The 27,190-nt window shown below is 36.8% G+C and overlaps 1 protein-coding gene across 2 annotated transcripts in view; it reads right to left on the minus strand.

Moving 5' to 3' along the window:
* SNX7 (sorting nexin 7) overlaps positions 1-27,190 on the minus strand; it is a 127,319-nt gene that overhangs the window by 65,255 nt on the left and 34,874 nt on the right. The window contains exons 2-7 of one of the 2 annotated variants that reach the window (XM_068965293.1): positions 21,155-21,337; positions 14,113-14,223; positions 13,604-13,768; positions 11,209-11,407; positions 6,494-6,693; positions 3,218-3,304 (exon numbers count right to left, since the gene is read on the minus strand). In XM_068965293.1, coding sequence (XP_068821394.1) covers positions 3,218-3,304; positions 6,494-6,693; positions 11,209-11,407; positions 13,604-13,768; positions 14,113-14,223; positions 21,155-21,337 — 945 coding nt within the window. The remainder of the gene's footprint in view (positions 1-3,217; positions 3,305-6,493; positions 6,694-11,208; positions 11,408-13,603; positions 13,769-14,112; positions 14,224-21,154; positions 21,338-27,190) is intronic. The other variant, XM_068965294.1, reaches the window with a different exon arrangement.

Below are 27,190 nucleotides of genomic sequence, written 5' to 3' on the forward strand. Positions count from 1 at the left end.
GCATATTTACGTGATGAGAAAAACAAATAATAATGCCATAATTGCCAGTTTACAGCACATACAAAGTTATAGGCAAGATAAAAGATAAGAGCCTTGCATTCACATGGCACATAGCCCACATAAAGATCATCTGTCTAACATGACCTCTGGAATGTTAGTTACATCAGGGCTCTATTTCCACCCAATAATTATAATTCCCCTAGTCTTTGCCCTCCTTGGCAGAGCTTCATTTCACTATCCTTTGCATTATGAGCTGCTTTGTCGGGTTTGCATATAGCATCCCACCCAAAGGTGACTTTGATGGAGCCTCTGAAGGCATCCCCAGCAGGTCTCCATAGAAATGGCCCCAGGGTTGTCTCCAAAGTGGCCCTGCTTGAGTTACCATGGTAAACAACCAGGATAGATTGCTCTATTCAGTTCCCTGCCAGGGTCGCCATGGTGACTGCAAAGGAGGGCTCCTTAGAAGGACCTCACAAGGGCACGTTTCCATGGTGACCCTATCCTGCATATTTCTAAGCAACTTTCCTTTGGTTGTTCTGTGACCAATCACAGCAGGTTCATTTTGAGAGTAACCCTGGAAGGTTGCTTCCAAAGATATCATCATAACATAGGTATTTCAAAGTGAGGTCTATAAACAAATAAATGACATGAAAATATAAGTGGAACCATTCACACATCATCAAATTAGTGCCTGTGCATTTTAGGATCTGTTTTTGATAGGCAACAAAAAAATACTTGTAATGTCTTTGTTAAACATCTCTGTTTCAAATATTAATAAAAATTATCTTACAGAATGATGCAGATAGTCAAAGTTCCAAATTTCTCCAATCTCACAGCATAGACTCTAACTAGGTAAAAAATATTTTATAGTGGACACGTCTCTTTCTCACACATACACAATGAAAGCAAAAATACAGATGGCTCATCAGGTTATAACTGGATATCAAGGAAATTTTTATAGAGCAAAAAGACAAAATATTTGCAAGTCAAATGAAAAGAAAAAATGTGTTTTTTAGTTGAGTTGGGAAAGCCTAGCCATATTTGGGCCTAAGCTATTTTTTCCTGTATTTCTGTGGTTGGAACAATCTCAACTACTCTTCCTTTCAATTTAAAATACGAATATAAGCCATTCTGAACAGATGCTTGGTTTTTAAGCCATTTTACTATTCTCCTGAAACTTTAAAATACTGTACTTTTTTCTAGTATCTATTCAAGGGCAAATTTTTATCTAATCACAAACTTCAATATCTCATGAATTTATGTATCTTTAAAAACTATTTAACAAGTTAAAAAATTCTACAGTTCCAATGACACAATTATAATTTTGTATTACATGTGCTCACCCATTTTTGTTCCTTCCAGTTGATCCTTTAAGTCAAAAAATATATATGCACATATATACACACATATATATTGCTTATTGTAGAGTTTCCCAAGTGGTGCAGTGGTAAAGAATCACCTTACCAATGCAGAACATGCAAGAGACGAGAGTTCAGTCCCTGGGTTGGGAAGATCCCCTGGAACAGGAAATGGCAACCCACTCCAGTATTCTTGCCTGGAAAACTTCAAGGACAGAGGAGCCTTGTGGGCTGTAGTCCATGGGGTTGCAAAGGGTCGGACATGACTGAGCAACTGAGCACATCACTTATTGTATTGAAAAGGCTAATCTTGGTTTTTCTCTTTTTTCTCCTCTGTTGAGGTTAAAGGAAATGATTTGCTGGTTTCATTTGTTCTACATTTTGTTTCTCTCTTTCACAGATTCCATTCTCCTACTCTGTCCATAACAGCGCACCACTCCCCACTCATGTTCCATTCGGGAGAATAAACTTAAGTTTGAAAAATAAATATAGTTAAGAAAGATGAGAATAATTCATAATCATTATTTAGTCAAAGCTCAACATTTAACACAAAGTCTGATTTTGTAGAGACATTGTCTCAAGCTTTCAATATGTCTTACGAATCAGAGCAATCACTGCAATTCTTATTCATTCACAATTATTTATTCATTGTCCACCATGTACCAGGCATTGATCTTTGGGCTGAGAATGCTTCAGGAAACAATTAAAAAATTCCTACCCTTAGAGTATTTAGATTATGGACAGGGGAAAACAGAAAGAAAGAGAAGATAAAAGGAAAATCAGTAAGACTATCATCTGTTGTGTCAGAAAATTATTAAAGCTAGAGAGAAAATTAGAGCAGGGAGGAGAGAGGTTAAGCCCCAAGCCAAGTTAGAATAGGCAGTAATAGTACTATGGATTAACAAGGGGGGTTTCAAGGATTCACCCATTCAGATGACATAACTGTACTCTAACTTCTTAAATTAAAAATAAAATTAGGGAAATCTCTTCCATAGAGAATTCAATGAAAGTTAACAGGGTAATGAGTAATTTTTCCTACATTTATACTTGCTCTCTGAGAGGCAGCATGGTCTGAGGCAGGCAAGTGATCCCACCACCTCCAGTGCTACCACTGTTTCAAGAAATGTACAAATTTGGGCAAGTTACTCTACCTTTCAAGCCTCTTCCTCAACTTTAAAATGATAATAACAATTCTGATCAGATACTATTACTTTGAAAATACACAAAGACAATAATACTAACCTATTCCGGGTGAAAATATAATGTCTGAAAATTGCTTTAAAATATTTCAGAAAAAAAAAAAAAAAACGAGGAAAGAGGTCAAAAGAAAAAAACTGGGCAAAATGTTGGGAATTAATGAAACCCAGTGATAGATATATGAGTTTATTATATTATTAGATCTTTTTCTACGTTTAAAAATTTCCATAGAAAAGTATTTTATGGAAAGAATTGAAAACAAATATACTTCCTTTGTAAAGATGTTTATAATAATTCAAAAATATTAAGAATACCAATTTAGCTTATAAAATTTTCTTATAAAACTAGTAAAAAATAGATTTATGTACTGAATACTTACTAACCATCTGGAACAATGTTAAGTTCTTTTATCCATACCTTATTTAAACATTCTAATTTTACAAAATTAACTTCATACTTTACTCACTGTAAGAAAAATATATAAGACAGAAAGGCAGAAATGCATCTTGTTTACAGACTCACATGGTATGCAATGTATAATCAATTTTCGGAAGGAATTTTAGCATCAGTTACTGAATGCTTAAAACAAGCGTGTAATGGAGCTAATAAAAATCTTAGACAATGAATTCTACATGATTATAACAAGAAAATTAAAAACTTACCAGATCAGTATCTGCCTTTTTGGACGTCAAAGCTTCAACTTTGGAATCCAGTTCTGCCTGTATTTGGTCTCTTCTTTTCATGACAGCCTTTGTATTAAAACACAGGAAGGAAATAGGCTGTACTTTGTTTTAGTAATCTTTGTATAGCAAAAATATACATTCGAGAATACAAGTTGCATCTCTTCCCCAGGCCATCAGTCCATCTGGGGGTATAATGCCTTAAAATGTTTTTAATCTCTAAAAGCTAAACAGATAGCAAGCACTTAAAAGAAACTTGTTCTTAAATCTTCTATTAGTTTTCCCAATGTGCCTCTTACTGATGTAAGTATTTTATACACAAAATACAAATGTTTTGGTGTTGTACTCTAGGCATGTACAGTTCTTCAAAAAGACCAAAGAACAAAACAAATTAACAACAATAACATAAAATCAGTAGAAGCATTGAAAATACATGCTATGGTGTAAACTAGTTGCAGATGTGAATGCATATGCACCACGCATCTGAAAGTATCTACAATCAGCCTTCTTACTGGACTCCAAAAGCTAATAGCTAAACAAAGTCAATTACAGTGGGGAATCAAAATGGAAGTATGCATTCACATCTTAAGATTTTATTTTAGCTTAAAATATGCAAGTGTTAAGCAATTAGCCAAGCTTTTAAGGAAGAAATATGGCCTCTACTCTGACTGATAGGAGTTTCACCTTACTTACTTGAATAATCATGATTTTATGTTTCAGTTAAAACACCCCTGTGAAGGCATTTAAGTACAGAATTCATCTACATCTTTTATGATGTTTTCTAGCATTTTACAATGTCTTTCCCTTGGTGACTCACTTTTCTTCTAGACAGTCTACCTGGGCTTTGCAGGTGCAAAGACTATTTGTACACATCTTCCACTGGTTTTCATAGTATTAATTATAATAGTGAAATTGTAATAATAAACACGAGTGGCCTAAACAGTTCAAGGCAAAAATAAAACTAACTCTGAGTAAGCAAACAGTTCAACCAGGAAGAGTGGAGTTGTAGGACGTATAAGAGAAGAACCTTAACGTGATACAGGTCTTCTGGGTGTTTTCAGAGGAAGAGAAGAACCTAAACAGCAAATCACTTAAATGGAACCAAACAAGCTGGCTCTATAGTATTTGTGTGAAAATTGAGTCATTAAGGATAGAAAGCTGACTTTCCAGGTGGCGCTGGTGGTAAAGAATTTGCCTGCCAATGCAGGAGATGTAGAGATGAGGGTCTGATCCCTAGGTCAGGAAGATCCCCTGGAGGAGGACATGGCAACCCACTCCAGTATTCTTGCCTGGAGAATCCCTTGGACAGAGTTTGGTGGGCTACAGCCCAAGGGGTTGCAGAGAGTTGGACATGATTGAAGTGACTGAGCAAAGCACAGCACGCAAGGATAAAAAGCATCCTGAAAATAACTCACCCTAGTTTTGTGCCTGGTAGAATCACTCTTAAAATGTTCAAAAGAGATTAACAACTCTCTTGTGTTCAAAGAAATGAATAGAAAATTCAACTAATTGTCACAAATTCTTTTATATTTACTTCAATGTTTGATTGCCATTAATGTCAGGAACTCCTTCCTTTTTCTAACCCAAATGGCACATGAAATAATTTAGTCCCATTAAGATCTGTTTCCATCAATATGAAATATTGTGCTTCATATAGATAGAAATATTTTAAGTAAGAGGTGGCTTCAGAAGACAACTAGTAAAAACAGCAAAAATATAATCGTTCTGTCAAAGCATATACTTTTCATTATTTTAGCTCACACTGAAGAAAACATTCCAATATAAAACAGAAACAGATCTGCAATGTAAGTGCTACTGATTATACCCTGGGAACCTATAAAATAATACAATCAAATGAGGACTTATAAAATAATTCAATTCTGGTTGCTATTATCATTTTTCCACACCTTTAATGACATGATTTAAACTGCATAATTTCCATCTTGACATAATAAAGAGCAAAACACATATAATTAAGGGAAAATAATATTATATTTTTAATGATAAAAATCAGATCTCTTTGAATAGCCACACAAGAGGGAGATCAATAATGAAGTAAACCAATGGAATGTAGCCAAGGGAAAGTGAAGGAGGCAAAGAGGAGGTGCCTCAACAGTAAAACACTAGAGGACTTTGGGAAGCAGGGAGGATGTGCTTGTAGGAGGACCCTGATAAAGTCAAATTACAGCAGAATAACAAAATATTTAATGATTCTGTGAAGGAAAATCTAAACATAATAAACATGAAAGAGGCAGATATTATGCTGAAAGGTTGAGAGAGCTTTTCTTACCGAGACAGAAGCAAAACAAATTTTTAAATCCTCCCAAATCAAGAGTACATGAAAACAGAAACCATAGATTCAAGCATAAATGGCAGGAAAAAATGGACTACCAGGCAATGCAAACTGACTTCTTCCACCACTGTCACCTACAACACCAGAAAGCTGAGGGTGTCAGTTCAACTGTGTGAGGTATTATGCAGAGAATACAGGATGAAAAACATTAGCTTTGCAGATAACATCACAAAATCCCAAATATCTGGAGACTTAAACTGGAACTTAGGAGGTTACACGTAAAACTCTGATATAAAAGGAATAAAAGCCTTTTCAAGTCATGAAAGAAAAGCATGGTAATTTGGAGGATTTCTTTTTAGAAGCATCCAGAAGACAGAACAAACATCAAGATCCTACTCAAGTACTTTCTACATAACAATACAAACAAAACAAAACATACTAAATCCCTATATTATAGGGATTTTCATACAAATATGAAAACAAAATGTAACAAAAATGTATATTCATATAAATCCCTATATTACAGACAATAAGAAAAGACCTTATTTTTCCTCATTGTGCGCATGTTCCTGTACATGAACATTAAGAATGTGGATATCATCTTTCAAATGTACCTAGAAAGCAACTTGTCCATGAAAAGAAATTTCTAAAGTGCTGAAATTTCTTAAAGTAAAATTTTAAAACACTGGAAAAACTAATCATACTCTCTATGTAAATCTTGACTGAGGATGCATCAAACCTATGTTATAAACTACTGTTACTACTGTTGAATATGCCTGTCTTTTATTAACATATTCTTCTACTCATCAATTCATTCACGCAGTAAACAAATATTTATGAGCAGCTACATGCAAAGCATCTTTCTATGAGAGGAAGATAGTGAACAAGCTGAAACAGAAACTGCCTTTATAAAGCTTATAAAGCAAGTCAGGGACTCAGGTAGAAGTATAGTTAGGAGTCCTTACCATTAACATTTCACTATAAAGCACATACTCATGTACGACAGGTAGCAGGGCCTCTGAGAATCCGGACATCCGTTTTTCAGTGGCCTTACAGCATTTGTCAATGCAGCTGGCAACACTTTTTAGAGTATCAGCCAGATCTTCTTCCGATGCCGACCACAGAATATGAATTGGACCGTATTCTTTCATTTCATCTAAATATTCTAAAAAATAATAAGTTCTTCAATTTATAATATGCTCTTTCAATATATATTTCAACATAACTTTAATTATATACTTAAAATACATTAAAATGTATATGTTTGTAAGTTTAAAAATCCCTATATTATAGACAATAAGAAAAGACCTTATTTTTCTCATTGTGCACATGTTCTTGTAGATGAACATTAATGCAGATATCGTCTTTCATTAAATTGACCTGTCCTCCCAGTCTGCTCAGAACAGTCCTTGAATAAAAGCTTTCCAGGTGTAATCAATAATAACATGCTTTTTCATTGTCAAAAGTATCCTGGCTTGGGCAATAAATTAGATGATCACTGTGTCTACTGTATCATGGACTTCTGCCTACCAAACAAACTCTACCTGAGTATTTCATTGCCAACATGATGTAAACAAAACATGTCTTCTTTTCCTCTTCTGTTTACATATCCTAGTTACTGGTAATTGCTTCCAGAGATCTAAGCAAAAACTGTGGAGTCATCCTGCACCCTAAACTGACACCTACAAAGAGACAGTCAATCACTAATTCCAGTCTTTCTAAATCTGTATCTACTTATCTGCCCACCCATCCATCCATCTCCCCACCCATCTACCTATCCTCACTTGCACCGTCATCAGCATCTCTAACCTGTGCTCCTGCAAGAGACTTCTAACAATTCTCCCTCTCAATTTTTGTCACAGTATATGAACATTAAAGCCTCTTAGCTGAATTAGAAAGTCCTTTAAGTCCTTCAGTCCCTACCTTGCCTCTCCAGGTCTAACTCCTGAAAAATCTCCCTCACAGATATTTTAATTCAAGCCAAAATAACAGCTCATTCATGAATATCATGATTTCTCCTAACTTAAACACTGCACATGTCTTTTAGTTGCCCTCTACCATTTCTATCATCTGACAAACTACTTCTCACACTTGAAGTCGTAACACAAGTAAATCTCTCCCGTTTCTGTTCCAGAGGATTCGTAGATGCTTTGTCCTCAATGACTGTCATAATTTTATAGTTCTATTAAAGCCTATCATAATTTAATACTATTATCTCACTCTATTATAACTGCTTGCATAACTCACATACTCTAAGGCCATACGCTCATTACAATAGGGCAGAGTCATTATTTTTTTAATCTCAAAGCCTAATACATAATGTATTCCATATTTTCATATCAATGAAAGAATGAACAAAAGACTATTCAATGCTTGATAAACCATTTATCCAAAAATTTGGATTTCATTTTAAAATCTGAATATTTTTATACATTTGCTTTCACACTATCAATGTTTAATGACAGATGGCTTTTTATGGTAGAGGATGCATGAATAGTGAGAATTTTTGGTCTAATATCCACATAAGTATAATTAAGTTCTCTATATTTAATCATCTTATTAGTCATTGGGGTTAGTTGAAATATGTCATATTGCTCTAAATTAAACTTTTTTATTAAACTATTACATTTTTCAAAAGTTTATATGATCAGGTAAACTAAAAAAGACTTTAAAGATTTAAAAACAATACAAATACTATTATCACCTAAAGAAGATACTATGTTTGACGACCACTAGGATCCTTCGAAATTGCATCCTCCTGATCTAGGCCTATCTTTTATTTCAGATAATGGTCATGTGACACTATCCCTGCTCCAGGGGATCTTCCCGTTGGACCAAACCCAGGTCTCCTGCATTGCAGGTAGATTCTTTACTGTCTGAGCCACCAGGGAGGCCCCAATATTTCTAGAAAAGAAAACATTCTCCTTTATTTCTTTTCTTAATTTCTGCATATATCAAAGTGTGTTATTTACCCTGTAAAGTATTTATTTTAATATAAAGAGCTTCCTTGAAATTCTAAATTGTGCTTATATAGCACTCAAATTGCATCTGTATGGAAACACTTACTGAGCTGCACTGTAATTTGTCTGTTAATATATCTGTTTCCCCAACTAGACTGTGAACTCAGGGACAGATACTATTTTAACCCTCCTTCAATCTTTAACACAAAGCATTAGCACATGATGTGGTCAATACAAATTTGCCTAATTAATTAGGGAACACAAAACAAAGTCACAGAAAAAAAAAAGGAATAAAAGCAAGTCAAAAGAAAAATGACTCATTATGATAAACAAATTCTTCATGATTTAAATATGAAATGCGTTATATAGCTTAGACTCCCAGAACTCCAAAAAAACAAAAACAAACAAAAAAAAACCACCCCATCATTTTAAATGAAATCTTGAAAAATGGGCTTTACATTCGAAAGACCAAGAAATCCCTTAAGTTTGTGCCAGTGTGCCTCCAGTCCTTGAAATTGAGAGCTCAAATTTATAAAGTCCACCACAAAAACCCAGTTTTCCTTTTGAGGATTTCACAAATATTAGAGCAGATAGAGATTTGAAAACTAGTCCCTTGCCCCAGTAAATATAACACATAATGATGCTATTTGATATTCTGTAGAACTCTTAAACGTCAAGAGTTTCCAGGGGTCTCTTTGAATTGCCATACCACTTAGCTATCCATCAAGAATTCACTTAATAGAATTGGAATCACTAAACCTAGTTAAAACAATTATCTTCTTGATTTTTTAAAAAATTACAAATGGTAAATATAAAGACCAAGAAGGCATAAATCAAATTATTGTCAGACTTAGCCATCTAAGTTGGCAAAAACTCATCATAGAATTTATAGAATTCATAGAATCATGAAATAAAATCTAACTTGAAAATAGGAAAAGAGATCTATTTTAAATCTCTCTGCCATTGCTTGGACAGATCTAATATAGAGTTCTTGCACCTCCTCCCCCACCCCCGCCCAAGCAAATGTGGAAACCCTATTTCCTGAAACATCACTTCTCTGATTAAAATTATGGCCCATGTTGAACATTTGAGACTGACTACACCCAAAATATTAAGCTCTTTATCCCTATTATTTATAAATGGAAATAAGAATGTGTGTGTGTGCTCAGTCATGTCTGACTCAATGCAACCCTATGGGTTGTAGCCTGCCAGGTTTCTCTGTCCATGGGATTCTCCAGGTAAGAAGGCAAGAATTGTGGGGTAGGGTGCCGTTTCCTCCTCCAGGGGATCGTCCCAACCCAGGGATCAAACCTGGGTCAGGTCTCTTACATTTCCTGCATTGGCAGGCGGGGTCTTCACCACTAGTGCTACCTGGGAAGCCCCTGTGTGCTATGTTGTGTCAGTCATGTCTGACTCTACAGCCCCAGGGACCGTAGCTTTCCAGGCTCCTCTGTCCATCAGATTCTCCAGGCAAGAATACTGGAATGGGTTGCCATTTTCTCCTCCAGGGGATCTTCCCAACCCAGGGATTGAACCTGCATCTAATACGTCTCCTGCATTGGCAGGCAGGTTCTTTATCACTGGCATACCTGGGTATACTCCAATAAAAATTTTTAAAAACAAAAAAGAGAGAGGAATGCCCAGCCAGTGCCCAGGTTGGGAAACTGAAACTGTCAATGATGAACTGCTGGAGTCTCAGTGTGGACAATTCAAGGAGTTAAAAACTCCAGGGAAACTAGCCATGGGTGAAATCCCACAATATTGTGAGATTTACCTCCAAAAGCCTGCACAGTAAATATCAGGCAAAAATTACTTCTGCTTCCTGCAGGAGATGAGAAAATAAGCCGTTCTGTAATAGCCAAGGTACTCTACCTAATAGCCAGGGTTCTTCTTAACAAGGCCTTCCCTTGTGGGAAACTGGTTACCCAGAGCATAACCTGCTGGGGTATTATCAGAGGCTAACTTCCCTGGTGGCTCAGTGGGCAAAGAACCTGCCTGCAATGTGGGAGACGTGGGGTCGATCCCTGGGTTGGGAAGATCCCCTGGAGGAGGGCATGGCAACCCACTCCAGTATTCTTGCCTGGAGAATCCCCATGGACTGAGGATCCTGGGGGGCTACAGTCCATGGGGTCACAAAGAGTCAGACACAACTGAGCGACTAAGCACAACTGAGCTGGAGGAAGGGAAATACCCAACTTGAGCCCCCTCTGGTCATCCTGTCTCAACTAAGAGGGGGAAGGAAAAACCCTGAACTTCTGTGAGGCTCACAGTGGTCCAAGGCACAGACTCATGAAAGCACTGAGACCGAACCACAGGTCTCCAGAACGCTTCCCCTCCTCACACCTCGCCATCACATTACTAAAGGCCTATTTACTTTTATGAGTACATCATGTCTGGCTACCAGGGGCAAAAGAAAATTAAAAGACATACTAAAAGGCAAAAAACACAGTTTAAATAGAGAGCAGCATCAGAACCAGATGTGGCAGAGATGTTGGAATTAGAGCATGATTTTAAAACAACTATGATGAATATGCTAAGGGCCCTAATTAGATACAGTAAACAGCATGCAATAACAGATGGGCACTGTAAGCAGAGACAGAAATCCTAAGAATGACCAAAAAGAAATGCTAAGTTGATGCTGCCTTACCACACCAGCAAATGGAAAAAGATTCATCAGAAATGCAACAACTTTGAGATCACAGTTTAGCAGTTCTACATACCCCGTTCTTCCTTGTAGATTCTCTGAGATATTTTATCTATCAAATTTATTTTCTGGCTAAATATTTCAATGAAGTTATTCATTTCCATGAACTCCTCTGGGCGACTTTTAACTCCTCTCATTGACAATGCAACCGCTCTGACTGACTGTCCCATCCTGCTGAGTAATCCAGGCCCTTGCTTCTTGTGAGAAGAGAATTCCTAGGAATAAAAAAAAAATAAAACATCGGTGATGAAGCAAACAATGATATTCTAAGATCCAACAATGAAAAAAGAAATCTAATCAGAATAAAGATGTTAAAAAGGTTCCATATACATTTTTTAAATTTCATGTTAATTTGAAGCAGATAAGTTAGGGCACACAGTCCTTTCTCTAAGTCTCAGTCTCCTTGATAACATTCATTTCCAAAGTGCTCCTGTAAAACATGTAATCATGTTTTCTCAGAGCATGGATCCTTCAAAGAACAAGGTGTAACAGAGGGAATTGCCCTTATAGAGACACTGGAGAAGATACGAAAATGATATGAGATGAAACCTGTATTTTATTAACAGGAATTTAGAAAAATGATTGAGAAAAAGATCTCTCAGAGTCTAATCTACACACTAGGAAGAAAAATTGGGAAATTGTGTTAATTCTTTAGTTACAATAATGGCTAGCATTTATTAAGAGCTTAATGTTGTTGGCACTATACTTGCATTTTTTATACACATCACTCACGATAACACTATGAAACAGCTTCTATTATTACCCTCATTGTACAGAAGAAAACAGAAGCAAAGGAAGGTTAAAGAAGCTTGCTCAAGGTCCAAGAGCAATGAATTGGTGGGTAGGGATCAAAGTCCTGGCAGTCTGACCCCACGGGCTTCACTGCTAAGCACTAACTGGCTCTGCTTTCTTAAAGTCATTGGAATAGTTGGTAAATAAATTCCCTGACCATAGCTCTGCAACCAACTTAATTGGATAAACTGTTATACTGTCTCCACTGACTGGCTGTCTTTGGAGAAAGATTTTTAATAAAATATGTAATAGATGGTTCACAGTTAATTTAGGAGATTTAGCTACAGATTTGCAAAGAGGAAATGTTATAAAAGGATACACTGCACAGAAATATCTCTTCAGAAGTATGGCCTACTCAAAAAGAACACCAAGAAGGACAAAGGATTCTGACAATGGGTATAGCACTTGCTGAAACATAGCTTTGATATCAAAGACGATCTGGAGAAAGATAATATGTTATTTAATATTTGGATAAATAGTACATAATAATATTTTTATCTGTGGATTTGGCAGTCAGCATTGTTACTGAAGAGTAACAATGTCAAAGAGTAACATAAACATTCACACAGTACAAAAATCTATAAATAACAATGCTGACTACCAGATCTATAGATAAAAACATTATTATGTATTATTTACCCAAATATTAAATAATATATTATCTTTCTAAGATCTTCTTTCTTGAAGGTCTTACCCAAAACAAAATATAAACTTATTAATTTCCAAGTCAGTATGATTTTGTGTGCAAAGAATATAATAACAAATGCCACCCTTGACCAGGCAGTACATCTATTCAGGAGGGCTACGGCATCATTTGATAGAGTAAATATTATCAGAGAGCACAAGTCACAGCTAGCAAGCTGTTACTACAACTGCTGACTGCAGAGAATGTTTCTAACAGCTTCTAAGGGTCTGGAGTCAGGCCACAAATTCCTCTCACATAAGTCACACAGGGCTTCCAGACACCAAGTACTGTCAAAGTGGAAATGAACGACTTCTTTAGCTTCAATCACTTTGGCAACAACTGAGAGACAGAAAACTCAGCACTGGTCAGTAAGTGTTTGGTATTGACTGTTTGTCCTATTTATCATCTTTCTTGGTGAATTATATCTTCATAAAAGAAAAGAAAAAAAAAATAAAAGGAATAGAAAAGGAATCTGTATTAGAAATTAGATCCTCTAAAATTAGGTAATTGAAGGAAAAGTGAGAAAATTGTATTATCTATCAATCCATTTATCCATCCATCTATCAATGAAAAAAATTTCTATCTTAACTTGAAAAGCCCTGACTCATTACTACTCAAAACAGTGTCACTTTAAAAATGTTTTTATATTTTCAGTATTAGCTATATGCAAGGAGTACCCAAGCGTTTAAAATAATATATCAGCTACCAAGAGAAATATGAGGATGTATATCTGAGAAAGGTACATGATTTTCATAATGTTCGTGTGTAGACCTGATACAGAGTTGTATCCAAAGGATATTTCTTAAATGTTTAAAACTCCATCTTATTTCAAGGTTACTACTACCTGATTTTAAAAGGTAAATAGAGGAAGCATACAACCTACTACACGTACAAATACTGAAGGATTATATGAGTATAAATTAAAATTTTTTACCCAAGCTTGTGCAGTAAGAAAAATTTTAAAGTCTTCATTAAATGTTAGAGTTGGATGGTCAGCAACTCGGTTCAAAAATCTGTGCAGTGCCTTCCTACGTGTCTCAATGAAGTCATCATTAAAGCGTTCCACCATTCCTTTCACTATGAACTTTTCTGGCAATGGCTAGGGCAAGAAATAAAAAGGTATCTGAGCATTACATGGCATGGGGTTATACGGAATTCCACACTTCTGCTTTCTGGAAGACTGTTTGAACATGTGATCATTTCTCATAAAACTAATTTTTCAAAATTCACAATGTTAGAGCCAAATACCAGAAAATCTTAACACATTACAATAGTTTTAAAAAACAAATCTGTACATAGATTGAAAAGTTTAAAAACAAATGTTTCCCAGATAAATGAATTGCATTGAATCAAAGGTCTGAAATTGGGTGTTAAGACATTCTAATGATTCACAAGACAAAATGGCAGCTATTCTGTGAGAAAAAAAAAAAAATGTAAACGTACTGGAATAACCAGAGTTGGGTGCGCTTCTTCAAGTTTTTCTTTCAACCAAAGGAAATCTTGATAACGTCTCCTAACTTCAAATTCACTGGAGTCAAATTCCCCACGAGATGTCTGAAGAAAGTAGGAAAAAATAACAGCACATGCAATATAAGACAGAAGACATTTGCCTAATGTTATTTTAGACATTCTGAAATAAATGGGTCTCTAAGAAAAACTAACAAATTCTAATTATTCAGTGTTTGTCAGCCTGTACATTTTTTTTTTCCTTTGCAGTCATCAATTCATGCAGCAGAAGAAACAAAGCAAACTTTCCAGTATTCCCAGAAAGAAAGCAAACATCATGCTCAAATTTAAAATCCAAACTGAAAAATCTGTCTCAGAGCAACCATCTGTCTTCCACAAGATTTTAACTACTATTATCTTTGGCATGACTTTCTTGCTAACAAGAAAGTGTGTTCTGACTTTAGGTTTCAAATATATTTCGTTTCTCAAGATGATCAAAATTCAGAATTTGAGGAAAGTCCTATTTTTGCAACTTGGAAAAATAACCTGAACATAACTGAGAAAAAAAAAAAAAATGTTTCCTTGGAATCTGCTCAAATGGAATTGCTTTGCTAAAATTTGCTTTTAGTATTTGAAAATTCTAACATTAACCACTATTTAAAAATGTTATTAATGGCAATTTAATGTGAAAAGCAAATCTTCCTGTTATTTCTCAAGGAATTTTGAACTATATGCCTAAACTCCTAAAAGTTAAGCAAACACATTAAAATATCTGTTCTCAACAAACCAGAATCTATTCCAACACATACGACAAGAAGAACATGGGCACAATATCAACCTCACCTCTGTTACCTGAATTACAAGCCAATCACAAAAATAGCTTAGACAATGCACACTTGCCTCTTATGAGAAAAAAAAGTCACTTAAGTAGTTTTTAAGAAAATTATACAGAAATATTGTTTGAGATTTTCCTGGAGGAGTAAATATGGAATAAATAACACATTACATTATTTCACACTCACCAGAAATATCAATCACCCACACAGATGAACACAATTGTAAAATTAAGCAGTTCAAGTCAAAATAAGATGCAATCTTAATTGTCATAAAATTAGGTTCACAAAATCTATACTTGCCAAGGTTTATTCTCATAAAGTGAATGTTTAGAATATCATAAAATATATCTTAGCAAAACACTCCCTTTTTAGTGGGAAAAAGTAGAGGTAAATGAGATGCAGAAGTCTAAGGAACTACATGTTAAAAAAAAACTACAAAATCTATTATGCAAAATGGTACAAATTGTGGAAGTGGTAAAAATAGGCCAACTAAATCTAGTGGAAACACAGTTTAACAATATATATACAAGTTGGTATGTGTACATATATATGGAAATACACACACATGCATACATACATATACACACAAAACATAAAGTAACTCGTTAAACAATACTCACTGATACCTCTTCATACCAGGTACATGTGTACAGGTTTACTACCAATTTCCAAGAAAAAATAAGTTGCCATAATTAACAATAAAAACACTCCAACACTGTGAAGTTAAAATAAGATTGAACATTACATGTTCTTAAGAATTCCCAAAACTTCAAGTTGACACAAAAGAAACTTGCATAAATTTCAGCAACAGGAAGATATAAAACCAAGTCAAATAATTGGTTGCTTCTGTCCTCATCACCCTGCCAGTGACGTAAGAGTTCTCTAACATACCACAATAAAGAGAAGCAAGCAGAGGATAAGTACAAACCTTAAGGACGGTGCACTCGTTCTTCCTACTCTAAGACTTCACTGGACTTCTCAAGGGCTGTAAGTTACATATTGCTTGTCCTCCAAAATAACTCTTTAGAACACAAGTCCTTTCTAAGTTGGAAATCTGTCATCAAATTTTCCTATTATTTGGAAGCTTTATCTCTTTTCTAGTCTAGAATACATTTTCCCATAGAAGGTAAACTGTAAATGGTGTTTAATTTTTCATGTCTGACCATAAGAGCCTGGGTACTTGAAGTTTAGGACTAAAAGACTATACCTCAAAATGCATTTATTTAGCAAATACTGACCTTCAGTCATGGGCAAATAGTTACTCTAAAATTTGAAGGTTTAGAAAACTATTTTTCTGAGGAAAATGAATTTAGAAAAAAGAACATACTTTTATCACCAACTACTGACACATACTGGCAGGTATTTATGAGTCTGTCTTCATAATGAGGATGTGAGAGGACAAAGCTTTATTAAACCTCTTGAGTTCTTACTCCCACATGTCCTAAGTCAAGGCACACCTCTAGATCTCTGAAACTGAAAGTGTTTCTTCAGAGCAGTTACTTCGGATATTTCAACCTGGAGAATCAGGGTAATCTCTCATAAGGGGAACAGGTGCCAGGAACGTGGGCTTCCTGGCACAATTATTTAGTCATGGCACTATTCAGTATTCCTAAGTAGGGACTGCCAGTGCACATGTAGGCAAGAGTATGTGCATTTATCCTAATAATCTTAGTGCCCATGAATATAAATGTTTATAAAACTAAAACTTTCCCAGGGTAGCCATCCCTGAATCTCCTAATTAGACGGAGTACCTGCTGTGAAAAACAACAACCGTGCTCATAAAATTCTGTATTTTTCTGTCACAATATTTATAACTATAATTAACTAATAAGACATACAATTGTTTAATATCCATCATCAATGCCCTGCCCCCTCGTATTGAAAATTCCACGAAGGCAGAGGGTCTGTCTCAATTGCTGGCATAGTCTCAACATACAACACAGTGCCTGAAACATAACTGGCACTCAATAGAACTTTATTAAATACATCAGTAAATAAGTGATACTAAGTAAATAACAAAGACAAGACTGTGTTTCCTACATAATATACATCTACTAAAAGTTTATATTTTTGTATCTGTAATACATATTTTAGTATATTTGGTACAGTTTATATACTCAGTTCAGTTCAGTTCAGTCCAGTCATTCAATCGTGTCCAACTCTTTGTGACCCTGTGAACTGCAGCATGCCAGGCCCCCCTGTCCATCACCAACTCTCGGAGTTTACCCAAACTCATGCCCACTGAGTCGGTGTTGCCATCCAACCATCTCATCCTCTGTCGTCCCCTTCTCCTCCCACCTTCAATCTTTTCCAGCATCAGAGTCTCTTCAAATGAGTCAGCTCTTCTCATGAAGTGGCCAAATATTGGAGTTTCAGCTTCAACATCAGTCCTTCCAATGAACACTAAGGACTGATCTTCTTTAGGATGGACTGGTTGGATCTCCTTGCAGTCCAAGGGACTCTCAAGAGTCTTCTACAACACCACAGTTCAAAAGCATCAGATGTTCAGTGCTCAGCTTTCATTATAGTCCAACTCTCCCATCCATACATTATTACTGGAAAAACCATAGCCTTTATTAGACGAACGTTTGTAGGCAAAGTAATGTCTCTGCTTTTTAATATGCTGTCTAGGTTGGTGATAGTTTTTATTCCAAGGAGTAAGTGTCTTTTAATTTCATGGCTGCAGTCACCATCTGCAGTGATTTTGGAGCCCAAGAATATAAAGTCAGCCACTGTTTCCATTGTTTCCGCATCTATTTGCCATGAAGTGATGGGACCAGATGCCATGATCTTCGTTTTCTGAATGTTGAGCTTTAAGCCAACTTTCTCAGTCTTCTCTTTCACTTTCATCAAGAGGCTCTTTAGTTCTTTTTCACTTTCTGCCATAAGGGTGGTGTCATCTGCATATCTAAGGTTATTGCTATTTCTCCCGGCAATCTTGATTCCAACCTGTGCTTCCTCCAGCCCACCGTTTCTCATGATGTACTCTGCATAGAAGTTAAATAAGCAGGGTGACAGTATACAGCCTTGATGTACTCCTTTTCCTATTTGGAACCAGTCTGTTGTTCCCTGTCCATTTCTATCTGTTGCTTCCTGACCTGCTTACAGATTTCTCAAGAGGCAGGTCAGGTGCTCTGGTATTCCCATCTCTTGAAGAATTTTCCACAGTTTGCTGTGATCCACACAGTCAAAGGCTTTGGCATAGTCAAGAAAGCATAAATAGATGTTTTTCTGGAACTCTCTTGCTTTTTCCATGATCCAGCAGATGTTGGCAATTTGATCTCTGGTTCCTCTGCCTTTTCTAAAACCAGCTTGAACATCTGGAAGTTTACAGTTCATGTATTGTTGAAGCCTGGCTTGGAGAATTTTGAGCATTACTTTGCTAGCGTGTGAGACGAGTGCAATTGTGCAGTAGTTTGAGCATTCTTTGGCATTGCCTTTTTTTGTGATTGGAATGAAAATTGACGTTTTCCAGTACTGTGGCCACTGGATGCAGTAAAAGTAACCATATGTATAACAAAGGGACATACTTTATAACAGTTAAGCTGAAAGATAGTCTGCCACAATCACATACGGATGCACAAAAGTATAATGAAAATCTATATAGTTTTGTTATTGTTGTTTAGTCATTAAGTCATGTCTGATTCTTTGTGACCCCGTGGACTGCAGCCTGTCAGGCTCCTCTGTCCATGGGATTTCCCAGGCAAGAATACTAGAGTGGGTTGCCATTTCCTTCTCCAGGGGATCTTCCTGCCCCAGGGATTGAGCCTGCATCATCAGCACTACAGTCGGATTCTTCACTGCTGAGCCACCAGGGAAGCTCTCTATAATAGTATAAAAATAAACTGTCTAGATTTAAATCTTAGCTTAGCTAATGACTATGTTGTGTAACCTTTGGCGAGTTTTAAGTTTCAGTGTCCTCACCCACAAAATGGGGGTAAATCACAAGATCTAGGATTGCTGTAAGCTTCAAATGAGTTAATATTATTATGTTATCAAGTGGTTAGAACATTGCCTGGCACAAAGTAGTCCCACAACAAAAGTTAGTTTGACACACTACAATATTTCACTATCACCACTACTACCTCTACTATAACAGCAGCACATTTAAAGCATGATGCAATACAGATAACTCATAAGAATTGTATGTCTATGATCAGAACGAAATCCATAGGATGGCTTATAAAGTGTCTTAATGAAAGAAATAAATGAGGGGAAAATAATTCAGTCACAAAATCTTTGCTAGAAAGGATAATGAAAATGGATGATTATGATTATAATAGCAGTAACAGGAGAAACATGGCTCTGTTCTTAGCAGTGTGCTGTATTAACACACGGAATATTCACAAAGATCCTATTAGGTTAGTATTATTATCTTATTTACAAATGAGGAAACTAAGCACACAGAGGTTAATTAAATAGCAAGGAAAGGGAGCAACAAAGATTCTACTTCAAGCTGTTTTGCTCTGCAGCCTTTTGACAGGACTCTGACACTATAAATTTCTTCACTCACCCACTCACCAAAAGGTTAAATGACTTAGAAGTTATATCCGAAGGATTGTGTTCAGAATTATGGATAATTTAAGATACAATTACCTACCTTGAGAGGCTCACAGACTCAGTGGGAATAAATAAAAAACACACGTAGTTACTGACATACACACAGGTAGGTAACAAATACTGAATACTTATCATGTGTCAGGCACCCTGTTAAGTGTTTTACATTGATTACCCATCCTAAATTAATTCTTATAGCAACTGTACAAAACCAGGTCCTATTTTCAGTTCAGTTTTAAAGATTAAAAAAAAAACCTGAGGCTTAGAAGGATTAAGCATAGGCTTTTAATTTCTTTGCTGCACTGTCATATCTCATTTTCTTTAGGAGTTCAGTTAGAACAGTGTGAGCAAACAGTAGAAAAAGGATTTTTAGCTTGTGGGAGCAGAGGAGGTAAGCATCGTTTCGAATTGCATCTTGAAAAATAAACAGTAGTTCTTCTGCCTGAGAGTGGGAAGGGCATACCAGACAGAAGAAGCAGCGTATGCAAAGTTATGAGAGCAAGAAATACCGTAGAATATTCAGATAAAAGAGGCAGTTCTATGCGAGTGAAGAGCGGGGGTATTAAAAGTAGGCAGTAAGAGGCAAGTCGTGTACAGTAGACTGGCTCCAGACTGAGAGAGTCTCTGAATGTCATACAAAGGAGTCTGCACCTTGTTCTGTAGGAAATGAGGAGTCAGGCAGGATTTTAAGAATCTGAGTGAGGAGCTGAGATACACACATCTTAGTGGAACATAATTAGCAGGCCGTACTGAAGGAAGTGCTTGTATGTGGAGAGTCCAAAAGATTTTCAGCTACAAAAGGGATGCACTTCCAGAGTCAGAGAGTGAGAATTCACAAACAAAATGTTATAACTTATAAACAGAATTCTTAAAGGCTGCTGTTACACAAAGATTATCATCATAAAAAGGATTATACTATTTGGCTGTTTTGTTAGTGTAAGCTGTCATTTTACAGAGCCTTGTCTGAGGATTAAGGAGGCTTGGGTTCCAGATCTGTTCTGCTTTTGCATCACTAAACAACTAAAAGCATCTCATATATGAGATAAAGAGATAGCGTAACCATTTGCTTTTTTTTTCTTTTCTTTTCGGCTTTGCTGGGTCTTTGCTGTGGTGCACAGGCTCTCCAGTTGCAGTGCATTGGCCAGGTGCCCCACGGCATGCGGGATCCTAGTTCCCCGGATTGAACCCATGTCCCTCTGCACTGGAAGGTGGTTTCTTAACCATTGCACCACCAGGGAAATCCTATCATGTGCTCTTATTTGGAAAACAAATGAAAAAAATTTTTGTAATCTTCAGAAAAAATGTGAATACAGAATACTGTATTATGTTTTCAACCAGTTGTTTTCTTTATTAGCCAAACTTCTTTCCCAGATATGTTTCTTTATAATCTTTAAACTAAAACATAAAAGTATTCCTATTATAAAAAGCACAACTGCTAACATACAAGTGACTGGTACTCAAGTTAATCCAAATTCATATAGGACAAGTGAAGAATAGATAAGATGCAATGTCTTATTCAAAATGGCTGAAAGACCAGCACTTAATTCTGCTAAAATTCTCTAACTTGAGTGTCAAAGTGAACAAAAAGTAGTTCAAAAAGTTCAAAGAAGCAACTGTAGTCAAGAAAATGCTCATTAAATACTTACCTTAGTAATAATCCTATAAGTAATAAAAGTTTCTATTGTAGTAACATGGCTTTCAGGTTCATCAACTGTAATAAAAAGATCTTTCAAATCTGGCTCATCTTCAAACTTGACTTGGTTTATCATTGATAAAGGGGATGTCGGCATCAGAGGGCTGAAGGAATTCATGTCCATCAATGAGGCATCCTATGAATAAAATATTCAAAAATTAAAGTTTAGGTGGAAAAGAGTTAAAATTCTCTTTTTCTTAGCTACCAGAAATACTAATCAAATATGTCCAGAACAAAAAGGATACCTGGACACTTGCTTAAATAAAGTCTGTGGAAATATATGTTTATTTGTGTTTCTTCACAAAATCCCACATTAAAAATGACAGTAAAGAAACAAACAAAAACAAGACAAAAATCATAAAAAGGTACAAACCGTCAAAGTAAAAAAACAATAGGCTAAGCATGAAGTAGCCATCATAGTCAACAAAAGAGTCCGAAATACAGTACTTGGATGCAATCTCAAAAATGACAGAATGATCTCTGTTCGTATCCAAGGCAAACCATTCATTATCCGGAAATCCAAGTCTATGTCCCAACCAGTAACGCTGAAGAAGCTGAAGTTGAACAGTTCTATGCAGACCTACAAGACCTTCTAGAACTAACACCCAAGACAGATGTCCTTTTCATTATAGGGGACTGGAATGCAAAAGTAAGAAGTCAAGAGATACCTGGAGTAACAGGCAAATTTGGCCTTGGAGTACAGAATGAAACAGGGCAAAAGCTAACAGGGTTCTGCGAAGAGAACGCACTGGTCATACCAAACACCCTCTTTCAACAACACAAGAAAAGACTCTACACATGAACATCACCAGATGGTTGACACCGAAATCAGATTGATTATATTCTTTGCAGCCAAAGATGAAGAAACTCTATACAGTCAGGAAAAAACAAGACCGGGAATTGACTGTGGCTCAGATCTTGAACTCCTTATTGCCAAATTCAGACTTAAATTGAAGAAAGTGGGGAAAACTACTAGACCATTCAGGTATGACCTAAATCAAATCCCTTATGACTATACAGTAGAAGTGAGAAATAGATTTAAGGGACTAGATCTGATAGACAGAGTGCCTGATGAACTATGGAAGGAAGTTTGTGACATTGTACAGGAGACAGGAAATCAAGCCATCCACAAGAAAAAGAAATGCAAAAAAGCAAAACGGTTGTCTGAGGAGTACTAACAAATAGCTGTGAAAAGAAAGTAAGCAAAAAGCAGAGAAAGGGAAAGATATACCCAAAGAATAGCAAGGAGAGATAAGAAAGCCTTCCTCAGCGATCAATGCAAAGAAATAGAGGAAAACAATAGAATGGGAAAGACTAGATCTCTTCAAGAAAATTAGAGATACCAAGGGAACATTTTATGCAAAGATGGGCTCAATAAAGGACAGAAATACTAGGGACCTAACAGAACCAGAAGATATTAAGGAGAGGTGGCAAGAATACACAGAAGAACTGTACAAAAAAGATCTTAATGACCCAGATAATCACGATGGTGTGATCACTAACTTAGAGTCAGACATCCTGGAATGTGAAGTCAAGAGGGGCCTTAGGAAGTATCACTACGAACAAAGCTAGTGGAGGTAATGGAATTCCAGTGGAGCTCTTTCAAATCCTGAAAGGTGATGCTGTGAAAGTGCTGCACTCAACATGCCAGCAAATTTGGAAAACTCAGCAGTGGCCACAGGACTGGAAAAGGTCAGTTTTCATTCCAATCCCAAAGAAAGGCAATGCCAAAGAATACTCAAACTACTGCACAATTGCACTCATCTCACACGCTAGCAAAGTAATGCTCAAAATTCTCCAAGCCAGGCTTCAGCAATACATGAACCATGAACTTCCAGATGTTCAAGCTGGTTTTAGAAAAGGCAGAGGAGCCAGAGATCAAATTGCCAACATCTGCTGGATCATGGAAAAAGCAAGAGAGTTTCAGAAAAACATCTACTTCTACTTTACTGACTATGCCAAAGCCTTTGACTATGTGGATCACAATAGTGATCTCTTAAAGAGATGGCGATTGCATTCCACTCCAGTACTCTTGCCTGGAAAATCCCATGGATGGAACAGCCTGGTAGGCTACAGTCCATGGGGTCGCAAAGAGTCAGACACAATTGAGCAACTTCACTTTCACTTTTCATTTTCATGCACTGGAGAAGGAAATGGCAACCCACTCCAGTGTTCTCGCCTGGAGAATCCCAGGGACGGGTGGAGCCTGGTAGGCTGCTGTCTATGGGGTCACACAGAGTCAGACACAACTGAAGCAACTTAGCAGTAGCAGCAAAGAGATGGGAATACCAGAGCACCTGATCTGCCTCTTGAGAAATCTGTATGCAGGTCAGGAAGCAACAGTTCAACTGGACATGGAACAACAGACTGGTTCCAAATAGGAAAAGGAGCATGTCAAGGCTGTATATTGTCGCCCTGCTTATTTAACTTATATGTAGAGTACATCATGAGAAACACTCGGCTGGATGAAGCACAGGCTGGAATCAAGATTGCCAGGAGAAATAGCAATAACCTCAGATATGCAGATGATACCACCCTTATGGCAGAAAGTGAAGAAGAACTAAAGACCCTCTTGATGAAAGTGAAAGAGAAGAATGAAAAATTTGGCTCAAAGTTCAACATTCAGAAAACTAAGATCATGGCATCTGGTCCCATCACTTCATGGCAAATGGATGGAGAAACAGTGGAAACAGTGGCTGACTTTATTTTTGGGGGCTCCAAAATCACTGCAGATAGCGATTGCAGGCATGAAATTAAAAGACGAGTACTCCTGGAAGGAAAGTTATGACAAACCTATACAGCTTATTAAAAAGCAGAGACATTTCTTTGCCAACAAAGGTCTAGCTGGTCAAGGCTATGGTTTTCCCTGTGGTCATGTATGGATGTGAGAGTTGGACTATAAAGAAAGCTGAGTGCCGAAGACTTGATGGTTTTGAACTGTGGTGTTGGAGAAGACTCTTGAGAATCCCTTGGACTGCAAGGAGATCCAACCAGTCCATTCTAAAAGAGAGCAGTCCTTGGTGTTCATTGGAAGGAATGATGCTGAAGGTGAAACTCCAATACTTCGGCCACCTCATACAAAGAGCTGACTCATTGGAAAAGACCCTGATTCTGGGAAAGATTTGAGGGCAGGAGGAGAAGGGGATGACAGAGGATGAGATGGTTGGACGGCATCACCAACTCCATGGACATGGTTTTGGGTGGACTCTGGGAGTTAGTGATGGACAGGGAGGCCTGGCGTGCTGCGGTTCATGGGGTCGCAAAGAGTCAGATATGGCTGAGCAACTGAACTGAACTGAACTGAACTGAAGCAGGAAGTAAACTATCTTTTGGAAACTGGAAGTCTGATGGTTGAGTAGTAACAGAAAAGCTACCAGTAAAAAAAAAAGCTAACGTAAGCCTAGGACAGGATGGTTAACTGGGAAGAAGAAGGCACACTGAGATGGAGGATCACAGAGAGACTCAAGAAGCAAAATTTCCAGAAACCTGTAGACACAGAATACTGGTAGAGTTTAATGAGGGGACTGGTTGAAAAGCTCATAAAACAAAAGACAGTTGGTACCTCAGATTCCCTGACATACCCCATGCAATCAGGTGACTTTTCTTTCCCAGTTTTGCAGAAAACTTGAAATTTACTGGAGTGCCTCTGAATTCAAGGACACAAGGTAGGGTGGAGGGAGAGACAGGCCCTGTGAAAATACAGATATCAAGGGAAAGTCCTACATACTAGATGGAAAGATATCCTGTCCTTTCCTGTCATTTGGCCCCAAGAAAGTGGCAGCAAGATGGAAAACTACACATAATAGTTGGAGACTTCCTCTCTTAGCTGACCATTCCAAGAAAAATCTGACAGCTGCAGTGCCCTGGGGAATCAGTCAAGCCTCTTCACACTAACCCTACAGGGAAGCCCCTTCCTGGCCAAACACTGACTGTCTACGTGGCTTTTCATTACCTGGTGCAGGAACCACCAAACATCTCAACATGTGGGAAGGCTCTGAGGTGAAAGATTCACCAACAAAGAGAATATGAGAGGCAGACAGAATAGAGAATAGAATGCTTACCAAGAAAGGAAAGCATGAGAGACAAGAATGATATCAAATTCATAAATGAAAACAGGTGTTATATTTTTTAAGAATTCAGAGAACAGCAGAGAAACCAAAGGAAAAAAAAAAAAAAAAAGAGGCTCATGAAAGCTGAAATATGATGAAAGGATAAAAACTCAACTGAAAGTTCCAAGGAGAGAACTAAGGAACTAAGCCAGACCAAAAGAACATGAGAAAGAAAAGAAGATACTTTTAAAAATTAAAGGATCCTGGTTGACAGATCCTGAGTGAAAATAATTCCAGAAAATGAAGAAGGTAAATCCAAACTGAAATATTTCCAGATTGACAGGGTCTATCACACCTCCTCAAAATGAACAAGACCAGTGGCGGGGTGGGGAATACTCCCACAAGCTTCCATTACCAAGACATTTCATAATCGTAGAGGTTTTTTAATTCCTAAAAGCTTAGGAAAAAATTTAGGAAAGCCTAAATTCCAGAGAGAATATAAACAGGCAAAATACAACAGGAACATCAGGAATCAGAATGCCTTCAGATTTCTCAAAATGATAATAAGTTAGTATCTTCAAAATTTTTAGAGGAAAATATTTTCTACCTAGAACTATTTATAGCCAGACAAACAGTCATTCAAGTATACAGGAAAAATAAAGCCATTTCAGGTATGAAAGATTTCAAAATCTGACTTCCCATGCATCCATTCTTTGGAGGACTTCACTTCCAAAATAAGGGCATATACCAAAAAAGAAGAAATAGGATCTAAAAGCAGGAGATTCAACAGAGAAGAGAATTAAAGGAAATTCCTTGGATGACAGTGGAAGAATGTTCCAGGTTGACAGCTCTGCAGCAGACTTAGAGAACAACCTATACAGAGAGGAGCTGAAAGACTTCAGGGAGGCAAGGTTATAAAGAGGAAATAATAAGAGAGGGAGGAAGGAAAGAGAAAGAGCAAAGTAAGCAGGGAAAGAGAAAGAGGAAAAGAAGGAAAGAAGGAGACTGACAATATCTGATGCATCTAAGCATAATGAAAGTAAGCGTGCCACGTTAGACTTTGTAAATGCATTAAGATTGATGCAAAAAAAAAGTGAAAGGAAGAGAAAGCAAGACAGGGAGAAAGGGAGGGCCTTAAAAAATGAATAAATGAATGAATGGTGAACTCTAAGGAAAACAAAAAGTACAAGAATGAAAATGTAATCACAGGTCATCACATCCCTTGACTGTGAATAAAAATAAATTGTTCTTAATCCCAAATTTAACTAAAAATGGTGCTATAGTTAGATTAAGATAATAGGAAGAAAAACATTAGTATGTCTGAGAGGAGGAGACATGCTAATACCATGATGGAAAAAAAAGACGAACCGTTCCAGACTGCTGACGACCATCTAAGAGACAACCAGCACGCAACACATGATCTTAGACTGGATTCTGTACCAAAGGAGAAGAACCTTTGAGAACCTTTGTTTTTTTTCTCTCTAAGAGATATCTTTGGTACAACTGGAAAATTTTGAAAGGGTCTGCGGATTAGAAGATGTTAATAGTGTTATGTCAATGTTAATTTCCTGATTAAGATACTTACACTGTAATTATGTAGGAGAGTATCCTTGTTTTCAAAAATACACAGGGATTTAATTATGAGAAATAAAATATGTTTCCAATTTACTCAATTTACAGAGAGGCAGAAAGCAAATCCGGCAGACCTAGATTCTTTGTGGCATTCTTGCAAGACTTCAAGTCTGAAATTATTTCAAAATTTAAAAATATATTCATAGTTTTCAAAAGTCAAGTTATTCAACAAGGCTTAAAATAAAATGAAACAAATTAAAAATAAAAATGCAGCATCCCATGTTCCGGTATTAGTATTATCAGTTCACACTCCTTAGAAGTAAATTCAGAACTCTTAACTATATTTGTTCCTTGTTACAAGCTTTATT

This window comes from Capricornis sumatraensis, chromosome 2 (genome assembly GCF_032405125.1).
Source record: "Capricornis sumatraensis isolate serow.1 chromosome 2, serow.2, whole genome shotgun sequence".
Taxonomy (NCBI): domain Eukaryota; kingdom Metazoa; phylum Chordata; class Mammalia; order Artiodactyla; family Bovidae; genus Capricornis; species Capricornis sumatraensis.